The sequence below is a fragment of the Citrus clementina genome, unplaced genomic scaffold, assembly GCF_000493195.1.
Source record: "Citrus clementina cultivar Clemenules unplaced genomic scaffold, Citrus_clementina_v1.0 scaffold_3, whole genome shotgun sequence".
Taxonomy (NCBI): Eukaryota; Viridiplantae; Streptophyta; class Magnoliopsida; order Sapindales; family Rutaceae; genus Citrus; species Citrus x clementina.
In genome coordinates, this window is record NW_006262339.1 from 47,205,630 (window position 1) to 47,224,345 (window position 18,716).

General features: G+C 35.5%; 4 protein-coding genes across 9 annotated transcripts; 2 read left to right on the forward strand and 2 right to left on the reverse strand.

Moving 5' to 3' along the window:
- Window positions 1-745: 745 nt before the first annotated feature.
- On the reverse strand, window positions 746-6,197 carry LOC18050279 (protein ABC transporter 1, mitochondrial). The gene is made up of 8 exons (XM_006444577.2): window positions 5,362-6,197; window positions 4,935-5,160; window positions 4,272-4,424; window positions 3,666-3,824; window positions 3,150-3,309; window positions 2,359-2,468; window positions 1,561-1,677; window positions 746-1,315 (listed from the first exon to the last, which is right to left on the reverse strand). Exons 1-8 carry the CDS (start codon window positions 5,880-5,882, stop codon window positions 917-919), a joined length of 1,845 nt encoding a protein of 614 aa, XP_006444640.1. The 5' UTR covers window positions 5,883-6,197; the 3' UTR covers window positions 746-916.
- Window positions 6,198-7,452: 1,255 nt separating this feature from the next.
- LOC18050280 (uncharacterized protein C24B11.05) lies at window positions 7,453-9,615 on the forward strand. Of its 3 annotated transcripts, none has more exons than XM_006444583.2 (8): window positions 7,453-7,605; window positions 7,961-8,026; window positions 8,172-8,237; window positions 8,341-8,438; window positions 8,524-8,649; window positions 8,745-8,981; window positions 9,070-9,135; window positions 9,285-9,615. In XM_006444583.2, exons 2-8 carry the CDS (start codon window positions 7,975-7,977, stop codon window positions 9,435-9,437), a joined length of 798 nt encoding a protein of 265 aa, XP_006444646.1. In that variant the 5' UTR covers window positions 7,453-7,605; window positions 7,961-7,974; the 3' UTR covers window positions 9,438-9,615. The 3 variants fall into 3 exon arrangements, with proteins under 3 accessions (XP_006444646.1, XP_006444647.1, XP_006444648.1); XM_006444584.2 differs by having other exon boundaries at window positions 7,454-7,605; window positions 7,950-8,026; XM_006444585.2 differs by lacking the exon at window positions 7,453-7,605 and adding an exon at window positions 7,699-7,881.
- On the reverse strand, window positions 9,605-13,434 carry LOC18050282 (peptidyl-prolyl cis-trans isomerase). 3 transcript variants are annotated; one of them, XM_006444580.2, is made up of 7 exons: window positions 13,142-13,434; window positions 11,634-11,852; window positions 11,150-11,291; window positions 10,972-11,063; window positions 10,801-10,855; window positions 10,445-10,530; window positions 9,605-10,018 (listed from the first exon to the last, which is right to left on the reverse strand). In XM_006444580.2, the coding sequence occupies exons 1-7, from the start codon at window positions 13,196-13,198 to the stop codon at window positions 9,863-9,865; spliced, it is 807 nt and encodes a 268-aa protein (XP_006444643.1). In that variant the 5' UTR covers window positions 13,199-13,434; the 3' UTR covers window positions 9,605-9,862. The 3 variants fall into 3 exon arrangements, with proteins under 3 accessions (XP_006444643.1, XP_006444642.1, XP_024045698.1); XM_006444579.2 differs by having other exon boundaries at window positions 10,972-11,060; window positions 13,142-13,432; XM_024189930.1 differs by lacking the exon at window positions 13,142-13,434 and adding an exon at window positions 12,942-13,026.
- On the forward strand, window positions 12,961-17,807 carry LOC18050281. 2 transcript variants are annotated; one of them, XM_024189928.1, is made up of 4 exons: window positions 12,961-13,023; window positions 15,936-16,201; window positions 16,892-17,059; window positions 17,451-17,807. In XM_024189928.1, the coding sequence occupies exons 1-4, from the start codon at window positions 12,981-12,983 to the stop codon at window positions 17,655-17,657; spliced, it is 684 nt and encodes a 227-aa protein (XP_024045696.1). In that variant the 5' UTR covers window positions 12,961-12,980; the 3' UTR covers window positions 17,658-17,807. The 2 variants fall into 2 exon arrangements, with proteins under 2 accessions (XP_024045696.1, XP_006444651.1); XM_006444588.2 differs by lacking the exon at window positions 12,961-13,023 and having other exon boundaries at window positions 15,407-16,201.
- Window positions 17,808-18,716: the final 909 nt, after the last annotated feature.

Sequence of the window (18,716 nt, forward strand, 5' to 3'; positions counted from 1 at the left end):
TTCGTTTGGATAATGTCCCAAATATAATTTTTAAAAAATATAAAAATATATATTATTACAATAATTTTTTATTTCTTAATGTAAATTTTGTAAGTTGTAAAGGGTATGTTGGTACTTACTCAATTCACTTCAAACTGAGGGTAGTATGATCTTTTAAGTTAATGACAACCTAAGCCGTAGAATTAACTGATTTTTTTAACAAAAATGGAGGCACATTCCACGCGGTCGAAACAATTGGGGGCTGATGCTAAATTACTCTTTTCTTCGGTTCTTCCATTTTTTTTTCATATTCCATATTTAGATTATTCCTAATTCAATAATTTTCACCAGATATTTACTGGAGTCGTGTAAATAAATAACATCTTACTGTAGAGTAGATATTTGAAGTTCAAAATAAGTATAAAAAAAAAATCATTCAACAAGAAAATGACATTATTTTGAAGGCAACACCTTAATTGATCGTATAATTTAAAGACAATTAAAAATAAATCCTTAACTATCGATAAAAAAATTAATAATATACCGTAAATATAATTTTAAAATAATAATTTTAATAAAATTAATAAAAATATAATAAATTTTTTATCATATAAATATAAAATTAAATTAATTAAACTTATAAATTAAAATAATAAATATTTATTAAATATTTTATTACTATAATTTTTTAAAATACAATTGTCCAACCATAATCTCAAGTTTTATTCAGAATCTTCACTGATTCACTTTGCCGGCAAAGAATTGTGAAAAATCAATTACTCCGTATAGCTCAAGCCCAACTGGATGGAGCAAACTACGAACCCACTCCAATTTGTGGAATTAAACAATTTCATACAATAATGGGATGGATAATTGCATCCCAAACTTATTGCACGTGTACGAATCAATCAAAATTTTGGAAACAAAACTGATTAGACTATGACGATATTGAGCCACTTGACAAGAACTCATCACTCTCTTCACCGAACTGATAATGCTCGTATACATCTAGTAGTAATTCCCTACATGGGACAACTGCCCCGATCTTGATACAAGCTAAGAAAGCACCAGAAAGCTTCCGATGAAGACTATAAGCCTCATCAGGGGGTGGTGTAAGCCTGTGCCTAAGCATCGTTGCCCCAAGGTTTGAAATGCTTTGGGTTATATTGTTGGCACAGAAGTCATAGCCACCTGGTTTTGCAAATGGCATTCCCACTATAAATGCAGCCTGAACATGAGCATCTAACATTATCACATTTTCCATTCCAGTAAGGAACCCTAGTCTTCGAGACATCTCAATCGCTGATTCTCTGTCACCATTTGCACATGCAACAACCTGATCAAAGTACATGTAGAAGCAATTAGCACAGGACGAGCTCCAGGTCAAAGGACAGTTAAAAAATAATAAGTCAAATTCCAACTATTTTAGTTACTTTATAAACCAGAGGATAATCAGCCAAGGTTTTAGTTATTTTATAACAAACTCGTGTCAACATCCTATTAGTTGATAACACAAGCCTAGGTTAGAGTAACTTAACATAAACCTTAGTTACTCGCAAGTGCATGGGAAGCAGAATATACCATTCTCAAATACTCATCAACGAAGCTTTTAGGGTATGCCCGAGCTGCTCCAAAGTCGATGAGATTGATTGTTTTTGTAGCCTCATCATATAAGAAGTTACTCCAATTGGGATCAGTCTGCACCAGAAAACACACAACAGAAGAAAATAAACTATTAGGAGGAAATTATAAGATACTGGATTTTGTTTCATATAACAATTACGTTGCAAAATAAAGAATCATGAAGCAGAAGCACACAATACAGAAAAATCATGAAATACACCAGGTCAGATTACTTCTGACTCTGAGAGAGAGGTGACTTTCATTTGGAAATAGATCAATTCTAAATACAGCAAAATCTAAACCTTAGCTCTTCCAATTTGTTTGATTAAAAATATATATCAGTTGGATGCTATCAGAAATGGTTAAGTTATACGTAACCTCAATCCAACCTGATTAAGAACAAGTTAAAAGTCAAGTTGAGCACCTATTAAATATTTCACCAGAAGATGCTAGTAACCCTCCCTTTTCTAGGGCTGTATCCTGCCACCTTTATTAAGTTCAGGAAACAGATTTGAGCATCTTCCTTCTATAAGAATATAGATCCACGGGAGAAAGCTAAGCCATCTCTAATATTAGCAAAGATGCAAGAAAGCAGGTGATTATGGAAGCTATCAAACTTGTAGATTTGAATCTACACCGGGAACCGTCCTAACTAAAAATAATCCATATCACTAACAACAAAAACTTTCCTCTGGTGCAGCCAAACACCAAAAAGAAAGTAATTAAAAAAATGGCATGGAGGACGTGAAAACATGCCTGCATGAACCGGAAGACAAAAAGCTCCATTAAAGTGAGTTCCAGCAACTTTTTCCCAACATAATTTCGAGTTTCCTGGCTTAGTTGTGCCACCTTATCAATTGGTATGCCTGTAGCAAATAAACATCATTTCAACTAAACAGTAAACTTTAAAAGATGTACTACTCTACTAATCAACTTATTCTAATGGCACCAACCATCAGCCATGTTACTTTTAATGTTCTTCAACAAAAAGTTAAAATAGAAGGCAACATTTATTCTGCAGATAAGGTAAGTGTGACCACTTGCACTAGATAAATTGCATCCAGTACTCAAAGGAAATACTAAAAACGACAATCAGATGCAACTCAAATGACTCATTACCGACAAACAAACACACGCACAGAGACACCCAGGAATACAAACGAAAAGAAAGGAAGAAGAGGCTATTACTTCATTATGAAGTTCATAAAATCAGTTAACTCATCCAATCCGGCAGTAGTCCCCACAATAACAGTTTTCATGTAGTCCCATATCCCCTGCCGGCGTGACACCCCCCCCCCCCCCCAAAAAAAAAACCCGCAGCCCAAAAGACCAAAGAAATAGAAAGAGAGAGAGAGTTATTTCCTTGTTATGAAGTTCCTAAAATCAGGTAACTCATCCAATCAGGCAATAGTCCCCACAACAACTGTTTTCATGTAGTCCGTACTTTTTCAATGACCAAAGATCAACGAATATATTGTTTACATTATCAGATAAAATGATCTTGTAATTTAAGCAAAGGAGTAACACAAATGAAATACTAAGGTTACCGGAAACAAGTTCTGTAGTTAGAACTCTTTTGCTAGAAGTATCATCCACAACATATGGGACATAAAACCCTTTTGCATTTGATAGCACATCTCTGAAGCGTTTCTGATTGGCTGCCTCCATTTCATAGTCACATTCACGTGATAATTCTTCTCTTGCCACCTGCAAAGAAATACACGTGAAATTTCAACAGTTTAATTATTTATTTATTTTCCAGGGCTTGAACGAAACCCTCCATGTCTAGTTTGTGGAACAGAAGGGATTAATGCAAATATACAATTGAACTAGAAGCATGCAACTCAGTGACGAGACGGAATACATGAGGATCACACAATCATAGCATATTATATATTTATTTTCTCCTTTTTGAGGTCAAGAAAAAGCAAAAAAGGAAATCAGGAGGCTTTGTAAAATCCAAAATTATGTGAGCTACTCTCATGCATTAATGTAAGTATCAATACCCAAATCATTTTGACATAACAGCAATTAAAAATGCACATTCAAACAAAGGTACATACCTTCATTGCGCTGTCAAGATAAAGCCCTTTTGGAATTAGATTTGTATAATCTAACAAAATTTTTACATTCTGAATGTCACTTTCAATACTATCTGCAACACCAGGATACTGAATTTTCATTGCAACCTGCATACCATCCTTTGTGACAGCTCGATGGACCTACAATTGTTGCCAATACTACGAGGTCAAGTGCAGTGTTTTAAATATCATGAAGAAATATTTTTAATATATAAAAGCAGCTCACTTTTTGAATATCAGAAAAGAAACCTACCAACTAAACCAAAATTAACCAAGGAATAAATCATGTACAAGGAAAATGAGTAACAAAAATAACAAAGGTGGAGGCAGGAGAAGTAGCAAGGGCCTTATGTTAGTAGAAGTTGATAAAGTCTGTATAAAATCATTGCTATAAACAATAACATTTGACTAATCACTTCCAACCCATTTTCAAAAGTTTATAACCACGAGAACTAGAACTCCTACTCTTCATTATGCATAATAAAGATTAGGTGGATAACAGAGAGAAAGATTTCTATGTTTTTGAACTTCAAAAACCTAGGACGATAAGTTGCACAGGAAAATGGAAATGCAGCCGTATTGCATCACCTGGCCTATACTTGCAGCAGCCATTGGTTCATAATCAAAACTAGTCAACTTTGATTGCCAATCAGAACCTAATTCAGCATCCAAAACTTGATTAAGCTGCCACCTTGGCATTACGTCTGCACCTTGACGGACGATATCCAGAGCAGCCAAGATCTATAAGACGACAATAAAAGATGTTGCAACAATAGTGAGACTATAATATAAGTGCTGTAGAGTGCAGAGAAAAATAAATAAACAAATAATAATAGTAAACATCATAAAAAAGTGTTCTCTGCACTCCAGTGCCAGGCCAAAGACCGAACAAGTTGAAAATAAGTTGTGCTCACAAGTCCTGAACCCAGTAGAATATGTTTTGCGGCAGCATTCCAAGCTGTCAATATGCTTAATCTCCATGCTAAACATTTAACTGCATTGTTTCATTCCTAAATACTTACGTAAGCCATAACAGAGCTAGTAAAATCTATAACTTTAATGTTGCTTCAGCTCTAACTGCTGACAAATTCTAAAAGCTACAGGAGTGCCTTTTTAGAGAAGATAAATTATTCAAGGAGAAATTCTAGAGAATTCTTTCTTAATATTTATTGCTTTAGTAATATAGTGAACCCCCCGAGATCAATTACACATTCAAAATAAAAGTTAAAAAAAAAAAAAAAAACTACCAACCGGGGCAGGGACAAGAGATTCATCCTGTATGCTCAACATCTGCCCAATCTTGAGTGCTGCTCCACGCATTCTACATAGTGCATAAGCTAAACGTTCTGCATTTTGATCAGATAAGAATGGGGAAATTGCAGCTTGCTTGTCTTGAGAGCTTGGTGTACCATACATGATTCTCTTGGTAGATTCCTGGACTGTTCCCCAAGCAAGACCAGCTCCTAAACCAGCAAACCTTTTAGAAGTTTAACAACACTAGTTAGGGAATAAAGTCTAGAGAACATATGATACAACTTCGGAATTAATGATTTTCTACATTAAGCATCAATATGCAAACAACTGCACTAAAATTATTCGCCTACGTTACATTAGAGTTGTTTATTTTTACAGCACATGTCTGTAACAGAGCAATTGAATAAATAATAAAACAACTCACCCGAGTAATCTAGAAAAGGGCGTGGAAGGAACTTTTCTTTCTCTCGGCCGCCGCCTCTTCGCGGTCGCTTCTCTTTCTATGTCCACATCAACCCTATCACCCAAATCAATGGACTCAAATTCTTTCACCAAACTTTCTTTCTCTACAGAAGATTCAAGAACCTTCGCTTCATTTTCCCCATCCAATTTCCCCCCGTCATTTGAAACATCTCTAACCGACGCTGCAAATTGATCAACGGCGCCATCTTTATCAGTAGATGGTGCGGACTGTGCCACGTCAGACGAATCGTTAAAATAAACGATGGATTCTTTCGGCTTAGGGTTTGTGAACTCGCGAACCGTCCCTCTTGTGAGACCCGATATTTCGGTGGCCGAAACCAAGGCTTTCTTGAGAGATGAAGAAATTAGGGTTTCAACATCTCCCGTTCTTGCGGTCTGGAGTGCTTGTGAGCGTTTGGTGATTTCTTTGGCCACAAGAGAGAGGCCGTTGATGAGCTTACCTACGTCGTTTAACCAACTCATTCATGCGCGCGCAAATTGGCTGCGAAATTCAAATTTGGTTCCTAATTTTGATTTTAATTTCTGATTCTTGCAATTGCATTTTTGTTTTGTGTTATATGTGATACGTGTATGTCGGAAAGTGAATCATTTTAAAATTCTAACACAAAAATTTAGTGGCCAACTGTGAAGCGTTGTGTCCGAACGAGAAGCAGGAAGCTTGGACAACAGTAAATTATTCTTTCCAGGAAAGAGCAGTGCTAAATGCACCCCTTTCTTTCAGGGTAAGGGTGTGTAGCAGACCCGAGCATACAGTTTCACTGCAAAAAAGATGGGGCTCTAAGAGGGTATATGAAGGGTGATACCGTATGCTTGGGTCGGTTTAATGGATGGGCTCTTCCATGGACCAAAATATATGGTTCTGTTTTATAGAGGTGGACATCGGTTTGTGGTACCGGGGCCCACACATTTTTATACACTCTGACGACACAGTGCTTTTTTCATTAATAGCAAGCTTTGTTTTTAACAAATTAATAACGGAATCTTCTAATTAAGAATTATTTTTTATCAGATAACTATTGCTCAATACCAACAGAATAATAAAAACTTCCACGTTTTGAATTTGTATCAACTGATAAATAAAATAATGCATAGCAATTACAAAATCACATATTAACTTGTTTTATTGTAATTATTTTTTTATTTTTTTTCAAATAATGGAAGATAACATAATAAATGTTGATCAGCACCAAACAAAGATACGATCATAATTGCTAAAAGGATTGATTAAATATAAAGCTCTTAGTGTGACATTCTACATCGCTTGAAAAAGATGTGAATGGTAAGTTTTATAAGAGATCACCACCCTTCAAATAATAAGAGGTCTTTTGAGTGGACCTAAAGCTACACTAAAAATAAACATTTGAGAGTAAATAATGCGTGCGTAAGGCTCGAATCATGTTGAGAGAGTTAATTAAGAGTTCTTGAGCTGCCATGATGATGCGCATTTATTAACCAGTTTCTCCATCAGTGCATTAATGCCAAACTGAGGAATCAATTTAGAAGTTGGAACAGACAGCTAAATCCAAGCAACAGATGAGCACTTTTAGTTTGCAAAAACGAATATTTGTTTTTGATACACGTCAAGTTACACCGACATTAATTTATTATCTATTGTGGCTTTACTTAATATTCCCCGGTAACTTTCGAAAAGAATAATTCTCATATATATTCTTAAAGCTCCCCACTTGTCTATAATCTCGCCCATTTTCATTTTGGAATCGATTCCCAGTTTCTTTACTAGATTAAAAAAAAATTATACGTACATCATCCCATTTGCTTTGATTGCATTACCCCTTTGTTTGAGTCATTAATTGCAATCGAAGCATGAGTCTTGATGCATGGTTCACAAATAAAGTAAGATAAAGAGGGGTAGTCAGTCACCAACATGCATTGGATCACGCAGCATATTCTTTTTAAAATTGAAATTCAAACACACCCACTTGGGTATTAATGGGATGCATACGCCATACAGTGACCGGTAACAGAAGACATGATGACATTTTAAACAATTCAGAAAAGTAATAAAGTGAACAAACTATATGCTTGCCGCCTCACCAGATGTTTTACCGACATCATTCGCAACATTGCTTAATGGCTACGTCGTGCTTGAATTCGTATAAATAGGCAACTAAGACGCACTGCTGGTTCGTTCATCAGAGCTGTTATAATCATTTTGTAATTGAAGGTAGTGTGCTCTTGGCACCACATAATCTTTTGATGTGTTTTAGGCTGTATATTATTCTTATAGTCAGTACTAATTATTTCTATTATAATTTGTGGTTGATAAAGAGTACTGTGCTTCATTGCTTTCATCAATCACCATAATGTATGTACATGAATCTGATGAATATGCTGCCCTTTTTAAAAGGGGAAACACTAAGTTGATTTGTCCATATATTGAAAGCTTTGAGTTTTTCTCCCCTGCCCAACAACTCAAAGCACTTTCTGATGGGTTCATTAGGTCTTCGTTCTCTTTAGTTTCATCGATTTTATTCTGATTTCATTAGGTTTTGTTCCAATCTTTTGAAGCTTCCTTGCAGGTCCGGCCTTGAAGATGGATACCATGGGAAGGACAACTGCAGCCAATTACGAGTGCCTGCTCTTCGGTATGTTATAGTTTTGAACAAACATTTGTTTGAGCTTTCGTCCCGATTTCTGATCATCGGCTGTTCCAAGGCATCTAGGTGGTTGCAATTGCACAAAAATGCTCACAGAGAAGCACTAATTTGTGAAACTAAACATATTTTGCAGATTTGGATGACACTTTATACCCATTGAGCACTGGTTTTAACTTGGCCTGCCGTAGGAACATAGAAGGTAGTACCATACAATCACAACCCTGATTATGATATATTGATGTTAATACTGCTACAGGCTACAGCTATGTGAGACTTGTGACACCGAGTAATTTTGATTTTAGAGTTCATGTCGCAACACTTGCACATAGATGAAAGTGAAGTACCCAGGATGTGTTTGGAATTGTACCGGGAACACGGGACAACAATGGCCGGTCTAAAGGTAATGTATCTGGTTCTAGATTTCTATTATTATTATTATTGTTATTTTTTCAGGACAAATTGAAAGTCTCAGTATCAAATTTCAGGCTGTTGGTTATGAGTTTGACAATGATGAGTTTCATGCTTTTGTCCACGGAAAATTACCTTACGAAAAGCTGAAGCCTGATCCAGTATTAAGAAACCTTCTACTTTCCATGCCACAGCGAAAAATAGTATGTCAAACTCTGACTTGTTTCGGTTTAACAGAGAAGTTCCTCTGAATTGCACCATAACAGGGCGATTCTAAAATGATTGTTGGTGTTCCCAGATCTTCACCAATGCTGATCAGAAGCATGCAATGGAAGTTCTCGGCAGGTTGGGCTTGGAAGATTGTTTTGAAGGCATCATATGCTTTGAAACTATTAACCCCCGTCTTCAACCGGCCGACAACACGGACGGAATTGAGAACAACAGTTTCAGCTCCAACCAAAGGATCCTCTGTAAACCCTCACTGGAAGCTATTGAAACTGCTATTAGGATCGCAAATGTTGACCCAAAGAAAACAGTAATGTGTTTTCCTTTTTTAAATTATCTCGGAAAATTTTGAATATTTTATTTATAAATAAAAATACTTTCATTTTCGTCTCCTGCAGATTTTCTTTGACGACAGTGCTCGAAACATTGCAAGTGCAAAGGCAGCAGGTCTTCATACCGTGATTGTAAGTTAACCTTTTCTTTGTTACGTGTAGCAGCAAATTCAGCTTCCCGGCAACATGCATGAATCCCTGAATATATATATACATATATATATATATATATATATATGAGAGAGAGAGAGATAGTAATAAGTGAGTAAAAATTGTGGCAGGTGGGGAGCTCAGTTCCGGTGCCTCCAGCAGACCACGCCTTGAACAGCATTCACAACATCAAAGAGGCAATACCCGAAATATGGGAAGGTGAAGGAGAGCAGCTTGAGCAGGTCATTCAGCCAGCTGCAGTTGAGACCGCAGTCCTTGCATAGGTGGTGGTTTGTAAAAGTATTTTGAAGGATGAATCTTAAGATCAAACCAAACCTCTAGATTGTCTAAAGAAAATCAAATATAGTGAGGTGGCTTTATATTGCAGACAACGCTCATGTAAGTAGCCCCCGGGCACCGGGAACAACTACCAATAAATAAAAACTTGAAATTGCAAAATTAGCGCTCTGTTGTATTATTGACTGTTTACTACAAGTGGAATCTGCACATATACATTCAACCGAACAATAGTACATATTCAGCTCTACCATGAGCTTACCGAGTATTATTCTTGAGTTTCTCAGCTAATTCAACTAAGCGGAACATGCTTTCATGTAGATAACAGTTACAAAAACCATTTGGCTCCACAAAAGTGATGAATTACAAAAGTCGTATTTTATGGTTGTGGTAAGATATCAGAGCTGGCAGATCAGGCATCTAATGGTAGTTCTCCACTATTGATAATTCTACATGGCACCTTTGGGTAATCTGTCCTGCTTGTCTCTACAGATTCAAGTTTCCTCACAACGTCCATTCCATCAATGACATGTCCAAACACAACATGGCGGTTGTCCAACCATGGTGTCTACAGAATAAAAATTAACAAGATTATATACAAGATAACCAATTCGTGATACAATAACCTGTATGTCAACCATTATCGAATATTGTGATAAAAAAACCAAAAATATTATACAGTTAACCAGACAAGGCATTCAGCTCAATAATCTTGTATCTTGTGTCTTCATACTGTCTTACTGTCTTTGTGTTGATGGTGTATAAAATAATGAAGTAGACCTTCACAATTGATAGGTATAGACAACAAACAACAGCCATAGCTAAAACTCTAAGATGGTTGCCACAAATCCATCAGTTCTATCAAAGGATGATTTGGATTTTCAAATAGCCTATAAAACAATATTTTCTGATACTATGTGATCAATTTGACTGCAAAAGTGGAAGCATGAAACTAGAAATATAATCAACAAAAAAAGCAAAGCTGCCATCTCACCTTCACTGTGCAAATGAAAAATTGGCTCCCATTGGTATTAGGACCTGCATTGGCCATGCTTAATACTCCAGGTCCAACATGCTTCACTGCCAAAAGTAACCACAATATATTAGCAATCAGACTAGCTCTTCAACTGCCCCCAGGGGCTTGATCGATTGGTTTCCAAGAAACTTTATTTGGCTAGCCACCCCGAATTTAAATCTTGGGCAAAGTAAAGGGCTAAAAAATTAATTTGGGCCTCACCCACCCCTTACCTTCAAAGAAAAAGACTAGATGTTCAACTTAAATTCCAAATATCCCTACTACAGTAATGAAGATGGGGAAGAAGCACAAAACTGAGGATATTGCAAACTTACAGACAAAGCTCTCATCTTCAAAGCTGGAACCATAAATACTGATGCCTCCAGTTCCCTACAGTCAGCAAAAAACAAACAAAGTTTCTGCTCAGCAATCAGCACTACTAAATAAAGCACATATCTTGTATGCCAACAAATAAATAAGAGGTTGAAAAGAGGAACAGAGCTTACATCTCCCTCAGTGAAGTCCCCTCCCTGGATCATAAAATCTTTAATAATACGGTGGAAGGAGCATCCTTTGTAACCATATCCTTTCTCACCTGCTTGATATTTTAATATTGATGTTTATTGATGCATAGTAATTAAAAAGTCAATTCAAAAACAGGATGAACTGTTAAGCAAAGCTTACCTGTACACAGTGCACGAAAGTTCTCAGCTGTTTTCGGAACAACATCTCCAAAAAGGCCCATTACTATTCTACCTGCAGGTTTACCTCCAATATCTACGTCAAAGAAAACTTTGGTTGTCACTTTTGCTTGCAGCTCTACATCCTAAAATCAATCAAGTAAATATGTAAGGTAACAGCAGACCATCAAACACATCAGAACAGACTATAAAATTCAGAAAAAAGTTATGCCACAATGGATACAAATATATAAAATCTCAGAAGGACAATGAGAAAATTGTCAATGTAATTCATAGGAGTGAGTATTTTAAGACAGGGTTCAACATGATTTCTTACAAAGATTGTAATGGCATTACCATTACCACTCTGAAAATACTTAATAAATGCCAAAGCTACAGGCAGAGAAAAATGTTCGATCCCCTGCTTGTTAATCATACCAATAACAGACTCACTTTTGGGCTTGAATAGTTGAAAGAAATTCACTAACCTTTGCCATTGAGTTGACACAGAACATTCTTCGATACTTAACAGAAGGTGCTTTAGAAAGCTGTACGATGGGAAAGCTTGATGCATAGTGGGATCTTGATGTCAATGCTCTTCCAGACAACTTCAAAGTAGAAGCTGGGCAATGACCTGACTGCGAATTTGTAATGCTAGACGTCATAGGTAGCATACAAACATTTGCAACACCTTGGCTATAACTGCCCTGAAGTCAAAACCAATCCACAAATTAGAAACGCTAATCAAGATGAATCAAGCAGGATGAAATAAAATTCTCATTTAACCTGCTAGCTATTTAAGCAATTTTGCAGGACATATCAAGTTCGATCATTTTCTCATGCTTCTACTTTCTTAACTAAGGATTGCAATGCATATGATTCCCTGGCCTAAGCAAAGAATGTCTTAAAACTATGAATAAAGTTTATAAGAACAAAACTCTTGAATCGTTATTATTCCAAATGATCACTATGCAAATGGCACACTCTAGATTCACCATACCTCAATTCTATCTTCCATCTTATTCATCATAAGTTACATATTCTGTGCAAAATCACAAGACCTAAGTTTTGACTAATCTGTTCTAAAAAATGATGAACATTTGAAAACAATTGAAGAACTATTTCCAATTAGAGAAAACAACCCAAGGAAAAGGTCAAATTAGAATGTGACTTTGAAATAATGCTATGAATATCTTAATCTTAGTACGCCACAAAATAATGTACACCTGACCATTAAAGAAAATGAGGACATTCAGCTCTGTACGGACCACTGGCCACCTCAACGAATTGTATTTGCAAATTATAGAGCCAAGACAATGTAGAATTAGTGGAGAAAGTGAGAACTTTCCATAATTTAAGCAAATACACATGAATCATGTTTGCTAAGCTAAGTATAGCCTCAAGAAAATGAATCACGAATGTGCAAGTTGTAGACCCTACAATAATTAAAGGCCATGCGCAGATGGAATTTAAATCCAGCACCAAATGCGAGATTATAAAAATATAGTAGTCTGAACAACATCCAGGGTAAATCTGAAACTCTGAAAACTTGTATTCTGAGGAGTCAACGGGAATCATTTACTCAACTCAGTTGGCTGAACTGGATTGTTACCCATCTCTCCAGGGCTTAAGTTTTACACAGCCATATTTCAATAAAACAGTAAAGACAGAGAATTGACATATCAATGTGTGAACACTGAATGCAATTAATGAGGTGGGCCAAGTGGGAATCATCGTTCAATCAAACACGCCTAAAAAATAAACAGACCAAATACAACGAACCCAATTGGCATTACCAGAGAGTAAGAGACTTCGAGCTATTTGGGTATGTGAACATGTCTCTGAACTATCAAGGAGCGAGCATCAGCGTGTCCCAAGGTAAACTGTTTCTTGTTCAAACTTTTGTTTTTCAACGTTTTGCTTACTTGGGTTAAATGTTACATGAAATCGATTTAGAGTTACAATATAAGTAGGGTGAGATTATTGGAGTGCTAACCTGGAAAATGAGGGCGGGGCTATGCAGCCGCATCTGAGTAGAGACAGTAGAAGCCATAACAATGGATTAGGTAATAGGGGTCGCCCAAATTTGCCGCAGCTGGAGCCTGCAGCCAGTGATAACTAATAAGAAGCTTCTATTAGGTTGGAAAGCCTTTTGATTTTGTATCTTTGCTTTCTCCGACGGGTCTTTGGTTGGCGGATTTGTAAAGAACTGTTCTTCAGAAAACCCGCCCACACGATTAGACCGGCCCGGATTTGTGCAACATTTGAGGCTTTCTTCTAAATCAGCCCAATTTACTACTACTACTACTACCACCACCACCACCACTACTACTACTACTACTACTACTACTACTACTACTACTACTACTACTACTAATAATAATATAAAATATTTTATTTTAGTTATCAATTATTATATATACACAATAAAAAATATTTTATATGCATATTTATATATATATATAAATAAATTTGATTAAACATTATGTCTAATTCAGTTATTTATATTCTCATAGTAGTTTAACAATAGATTTACCAAACATATGAACTGTTTTTAAAACTCACATTACTTTTTAAAATAAATTTTACTTAACTGATTTTCCTTACAACTAATTGTTTCTATAATACAACTAACAACAATTATTTCAAAAGTTACAATTATACCAAACTGGCCCTAAGGGCCCATTTGAGATTATAACAGATTTAAAAAAGTGGAGAATAAGTAATTTTTCAAAATCATATTTTTAGAATCATTTTTATATTTAATATAATTCCATATCTATTATAAGAATCTAAAATTATCCTTATTAATTTTATTTATCACTAACTTTAAAGAGATGATGATGATGATTATTATTATTATTATTATTATTATTATTATTATTATTATTATCATTATCAAATTCAATCATTTTACATTCTTTTATCAGTTTAATAGTGAGATTTTATTAGTTTAATACTGAAATTTACTAAACATATAAATATTTTTAAAATTCACAGTACATTTAAAAATAAATTTTACCAAAAGTTTATTTGACTCTCTTCATATTTGATTACTTATACAGTACAACTAATATTAATTGTTTTAAAATTTACAGTGTTACCAAATTAGCCCTAAAACTCAATAGAAAATAAAATTTTAATATGTTTATTATAGTGTTACCAAAATTTTAATAAATTTTACCAATAGTTTATCTGACTCTCTTCATAATTGATTACTTATACATTACAACTAATATTAATTATTTTAAAAATTACAGTGTTACCAAACTAGCCCTAACAACTCAATAGAAAACAAAATTTTAATATGTTTGCAAAGCCCCATCTTTATAATCATAGTTTTATTACCATAGATAATTAACTAGTGACAAGAAATTTATTATGAGAAAGTAAAGCTTTCTATTAATTAAACTTGAAAAGTAACATTGACATTTAAACTGGAAAGTCTCCTATCCAGATGATAGGACCCTCAGTTCCTCACAACCCATAACTACTTTAGCTAAATTATGAGCAAAGGGTAGGTCTTAGGTCTTGGAGCAGTGATTAAAATTTCAAGGGGAATTTAGTTATAACTTTATAGTTATACATATATATACCTTTGTATGATAATGAAAGTTTTGATATGTATCACCTAAAAACGCGTTTTTTAAATAGATAAAATTATCTACCAAGTGAAAACGAAATTATTGTTCTACAACATTTTTGTCTACAAAAATGCGTAGATCTAATATTTTAAAGATATTTAAATTTTTGTTTAATATATCATCTAAAAATTTTTAGGAGAGTTCAATATTAGTGTCTAAAGGCTAACCACATAATTAGTTTGTCTCATTCGCACATTACTTCTATTTTTAATATATATTTTTTTAGTTTGGACATGTCATGTTGTTTATTTACCAAGTAATTATTTTTCAAAGGACCTGGTAACTTTAAATTTTAGCTCAATCAACGGAGTAACAGCAGCAACTAATTTCCTTAATAATCTCACGTTTATTGCTGTAAATTTACTAACAAGGCAAGTCTAAAATAGTTTATAAACTTTGGGTTAAACCTAATAAATCAGCTTGAGATTATGAATAGAAAGCTGGGCATAATTATAAACACTGACTTCAAAAATCGAGAGTTGCAGAAATTTCAAAAAATAAGAGAAGATATATTATCACAATGTAAAAGTACATGTGAACAAACTTAATTGCATGATTACTAAAGAATGGACCCCATTCACCACGACCTCTTTAAGTTAATTTTCTTTAAAAAAAAAAAAAGAGGATTTGGTAAGATTTTCAAAGTAGGGGCTTCACTTGTATTTCTGTCCAAGCCTCAGTTTTTGATCCAGCCCAAGCGTGTACGACGGCAGTTTCGTTTGGGATGTGGATCAAGTAGAAGGAATTGGACACAGACATTATCTTAAATTCTAAACACGTGGACACCCAAATGTCCAGACACTGCAATGATTATGATTATGAATTCTCTTGTACGGCTTGATGCCAAAACCTGGAATCTAACAACCGAATTAGAAATGTTGTTATCAACTGCAAAGTGCTAACAAAATATGCGCGCCTGTCCACTCTCATTAGACTCGTCTGGCTCTTGTCTTCTCTTCTTCCCGATCTCAAAACCAGCAACCACTGCAACCTCACACTCCACTTCTAGATTCCCATTCACTTCCACTCGTTCCTCAATTCAAAAGACCCCCCATTCTATTTTAAGTGTTTCCCCCGAGTTTAATCTTTCCCAATTCAAACGCAACGGCACCTCTTACTGTTCTAACACAAATTCGAGTGAATTAGATATAGAGGAGGAGGATGATGATGATGTTTTGTCAGAGGAGGGGTCAGGGTCACAAACACAATCGCTACATGGGGATGGTGTATGTATCGAGATAAAGAAGCTTGGGAGGAATTCGCGGCGAATTCGGTCCAAAATTGAAATTGACGCAAGTCTTGATACTGTGTGGCACATTTTGACGGATTACGAGAAGTTGGCTGACTTCGTGCCTAATCTTGCTGTCAGCCAAGTTGTTGAAAAGAATGACAACTTCGTTCGCCTTTATCAGGTATTTGTTCTCTTTATTTTCTTTTTCTCCATTCTCTATGTTATGGCAGGCAGCGGTGCCTGTTTGTTTCGGCATATTGTTATTTGTTAAAGACTCTTTTTATCGTATCACAATACACCCGTAGAGGCTTTGCTTCCAGATAATTATCCACTTTTTGTTGTTGAGGAGAGTTTGCTTAATCTTTTTCATTTCTCGAATTTTTATTCCTGTGAATTGGTTAAATTCATAAGAATTGGCTAATTCGTTAGTGTCGAAATTGATTTGAAAATGGCCTAATCATAATGGATTTTATCCCATAGGAAAAATGCTTCTTCTTAGGTTCCAACAAAACTCTAGTTCATCTAATATAGACTTTATTATTTGACTACAGAGAAGGCTTACAACCGGCCATATGTATTATATGATTTGGAGAACTGAAATGGGCTTCATGGGTCGCCAAAATGTATTTAACGCTGTTTTAATCGTCCAGGAGGGCACATTGTAGCACTTTTAAAAGTTTTTCAATTGGGATCTACAGACATTGAGTGTGCTTCTTTGTGATGTCTTATCTGCAACGTGTCATGAGAGAAATCATGGATATGGGTGTTCATGTGTATACTTTCACCTTCGTCTTTATGTCAAATTTGCTGTTAAATTTACTTTTTGGCCTTTTACTTGCATCTGTTCATGATCTTTCATTCTATTTGACAGATTGGGCAGCAGAACTTGGCATTTGGGATCAAATTTAATGCTAAGGGAGTTTTGGATTGTTATGAGAAAGATCTTGAGATTTTTCCATCTGGGAAAAAACGTGACATTGAATTTAAGATGATTGAAGGTGACTTTCAACTTTTTGAAGGAAAGTGGTCTATTGAACAGGTAACATATTCTTGTCTACAGATTATTCAAAATAATATTTTTGTGAAATTGTGTATATTTCCAAATGTTATTTAAATTCTGCAGGCTTTCACTTTTCTTTGTATGATTTAGCGTCTGGAAGGTTCGTGTAAATGGCTTAGCTGGTTCCAATCAGGAAAACCAGTAATGAAGTGTGAAGTAGCAGTAGACTTCGTGGTTGGGCCAGTGGATACATTGTTGCCAACCTCTATTTGAACCTGCATTCGAATAGTTTTCAACCATCATAATGACTGTAGAACCTTTATATAAGAAACACTATGCTTCGTAGGCTTGCATCTCATTTACCTGAATGTGATTTCATGTTTTTTCGGTTCAGATGCTAACAGTTTCAGAAAAATGTTCGGTTGTGCAGTTCAATGGAGGAAAATTTGAAGACAGCGAGTCCTTGCTTAGTCAAAAGTTTCAGACTACTCTCTCCTATTCAGTTGATGTACGACCAAAGTTGTGGTTGCCTGTTCGCCTAGTTGAAGGCAGACTCTGTAACGAGATTAAAACTAACCTTTCATGCATCCGCGAGGCAGCAAAGAAATTGATTAATGAGGCTCTGCATGCTAATTAAAGTTTTCGGCTTCTTGACCTGGTTATTTTGTGTTAAGGTCTGTATTGATGAGGATAGTATATAGTAATGAAACAACAATTCAATTTGCCCGTTAGAAGAGTCAGTGTATTGTTTTCAAGTGTTCAAAAATTAAACGGTCCAAATGAATTCTGGCAAAAGGATAAAAGAAATTTATTTCTTGCTTTCTTTTTATCTGTCCTTCCATGTTGAAAATACAAAAAGGCTGCATGATGAGCTAGTTCTTCTGTGATTATTGACCTGTTGTTACAAGGTAAAGAAGATGCTAACAAATACAGGGGAAATTTAAACTTCTGGGGAATTACTAAAGGGAAGACTCAAAGTGAGTCAGCACACCTTTATCAAAAGCAATGTCACGGAGCCCAATGCTATGGCTCCCGCAATCTATGGTGGTGTAACTGTTAACCCAAAAAGAAAAGGGGAAGTTAAGAAATGTCTCTCTATTTGGACCAAATAGAAGTAGATTTCTTGATGTCTTTGAAGCATTTGATCAAACAGTTTTAACGAGGAATTTTGAAGTAAAATTGGACCAAAAGATTCGGATCACATTGTGAAGTGGGTCCGAATAGCTTGACCCGTATGCCAGCAGTTTTGACAATTTTGGCATCCTTAAGTTGGTAAAAATTTGGTAAAATCTCAAGGACCATTATGCCTCAAACTGTTAGGAACAGCTCGTCTGGAGAGCAACAAGCTCGGTGAATTTCTCTCATTGTCCAATTAACACATCATCCTAACACGCATGATGAAGTTGAATTGAATCGCACTTAATCAGAATCAACTGTTATGATCCCACGCTTGTCATTTAAGCCACTAAAAGTGAGCGCCACGCGTTTGACAAAAATGAGCTTGTGGATTAGGTCTAGTTGACATCATACACGGCTGCCCTTTGAGTTGTCATTCAGCGGTGACTGCGGAAGTTGACAATTATAAAGAGTATGAAATTCGATATCACAAATTTAATCATGTTTTAGTTCTTGTTGTGTATTAGGTGACATAAGCAACAGTCCTATCTCATTCTCCTCTGTGTCTAGTAGCCTCAAT

Bases quoted from the DNA above. Each gene is read 5' to 3' on its own strand.
- LOC18050282 (XM_006444580.2), bottom strand. From the start codon at position 13,198: ATGGCTTCTACTGTCTCTACTCAGATGCGGCTGCATAGCCCCGCCCTC. The intron at 10,531-10,800 runs GTAAGTTTGCAA...TACTTTTGGCAG, and splicing joins TGAAGATGAGAGCTTTGTCT to TGAAGCATGTTGGACCTGGA. The intron at 10,019-10,444 runs GTGAGATGGCAG...TTTATTCTGTAG, and splicing joins TTTTCATTTGCACAGTGAAG to ACACCATGGTTGGACAACCG.
- LOC18050281 (XM_006444588.2), top strand. From the start codon at position 15,698: ATGCGCGCCTGTCCACTCTCATTAGACTCGTCTGGCTCTTGTCTTCTC. The intron at 16,202-16,891 runs GTATTTGTTCTC...TCTATTTGACAG, and splicing joins ACTTCGTTCGCCTTTATCAG to ATTGGGCAGCAGAACTTGGC. The intron at 17,060-17,450 runs GTAACATATTCT...TCGGTTGTGCAG, and splicing joins GAAAGTGGTCTATTGAACAG to TTCAATGGAGGAAAATTTGA.
- LOC18050280 (XM_006444585.2), top strand. The intron at 8,238-8,340 runs GTAGTACCATAC...TTTTGATTTTAG, and splicing joins CTGCCGTAGGAACATAGAAG to AGTTCATGTCGCAACACTTG. The intron at 8,439-8,523 runs GTAATGTATCTG...ATCAAATTTCAG, and splicing joins CAACAATGGCCGGTCTAAAG to GCTGTTGGTTATGAGTTTGA.
- LOC18050279 (XM_006444577.2), bottom strand. From the start codon at position 5,882: ATGAGTTGGTTAAACGACGTAGGTAAGCTCATCAACGGCCTCTCTCTT. The intron at 2,469-3,149 runs GTAACCTTAGTA...TATTTGCTACAG, and splicing joins AACTACAGAACTTGTTTCCG to GCATACCAATTGATAAGGTG. The intron at 1,678-2,358 runs GCATGTTTTCAC...TTTCTGGTGCAG, and splicing joins TTGTCTTCCGGTTCATGCAG to ACTGATCCCAATTGGAGTAA.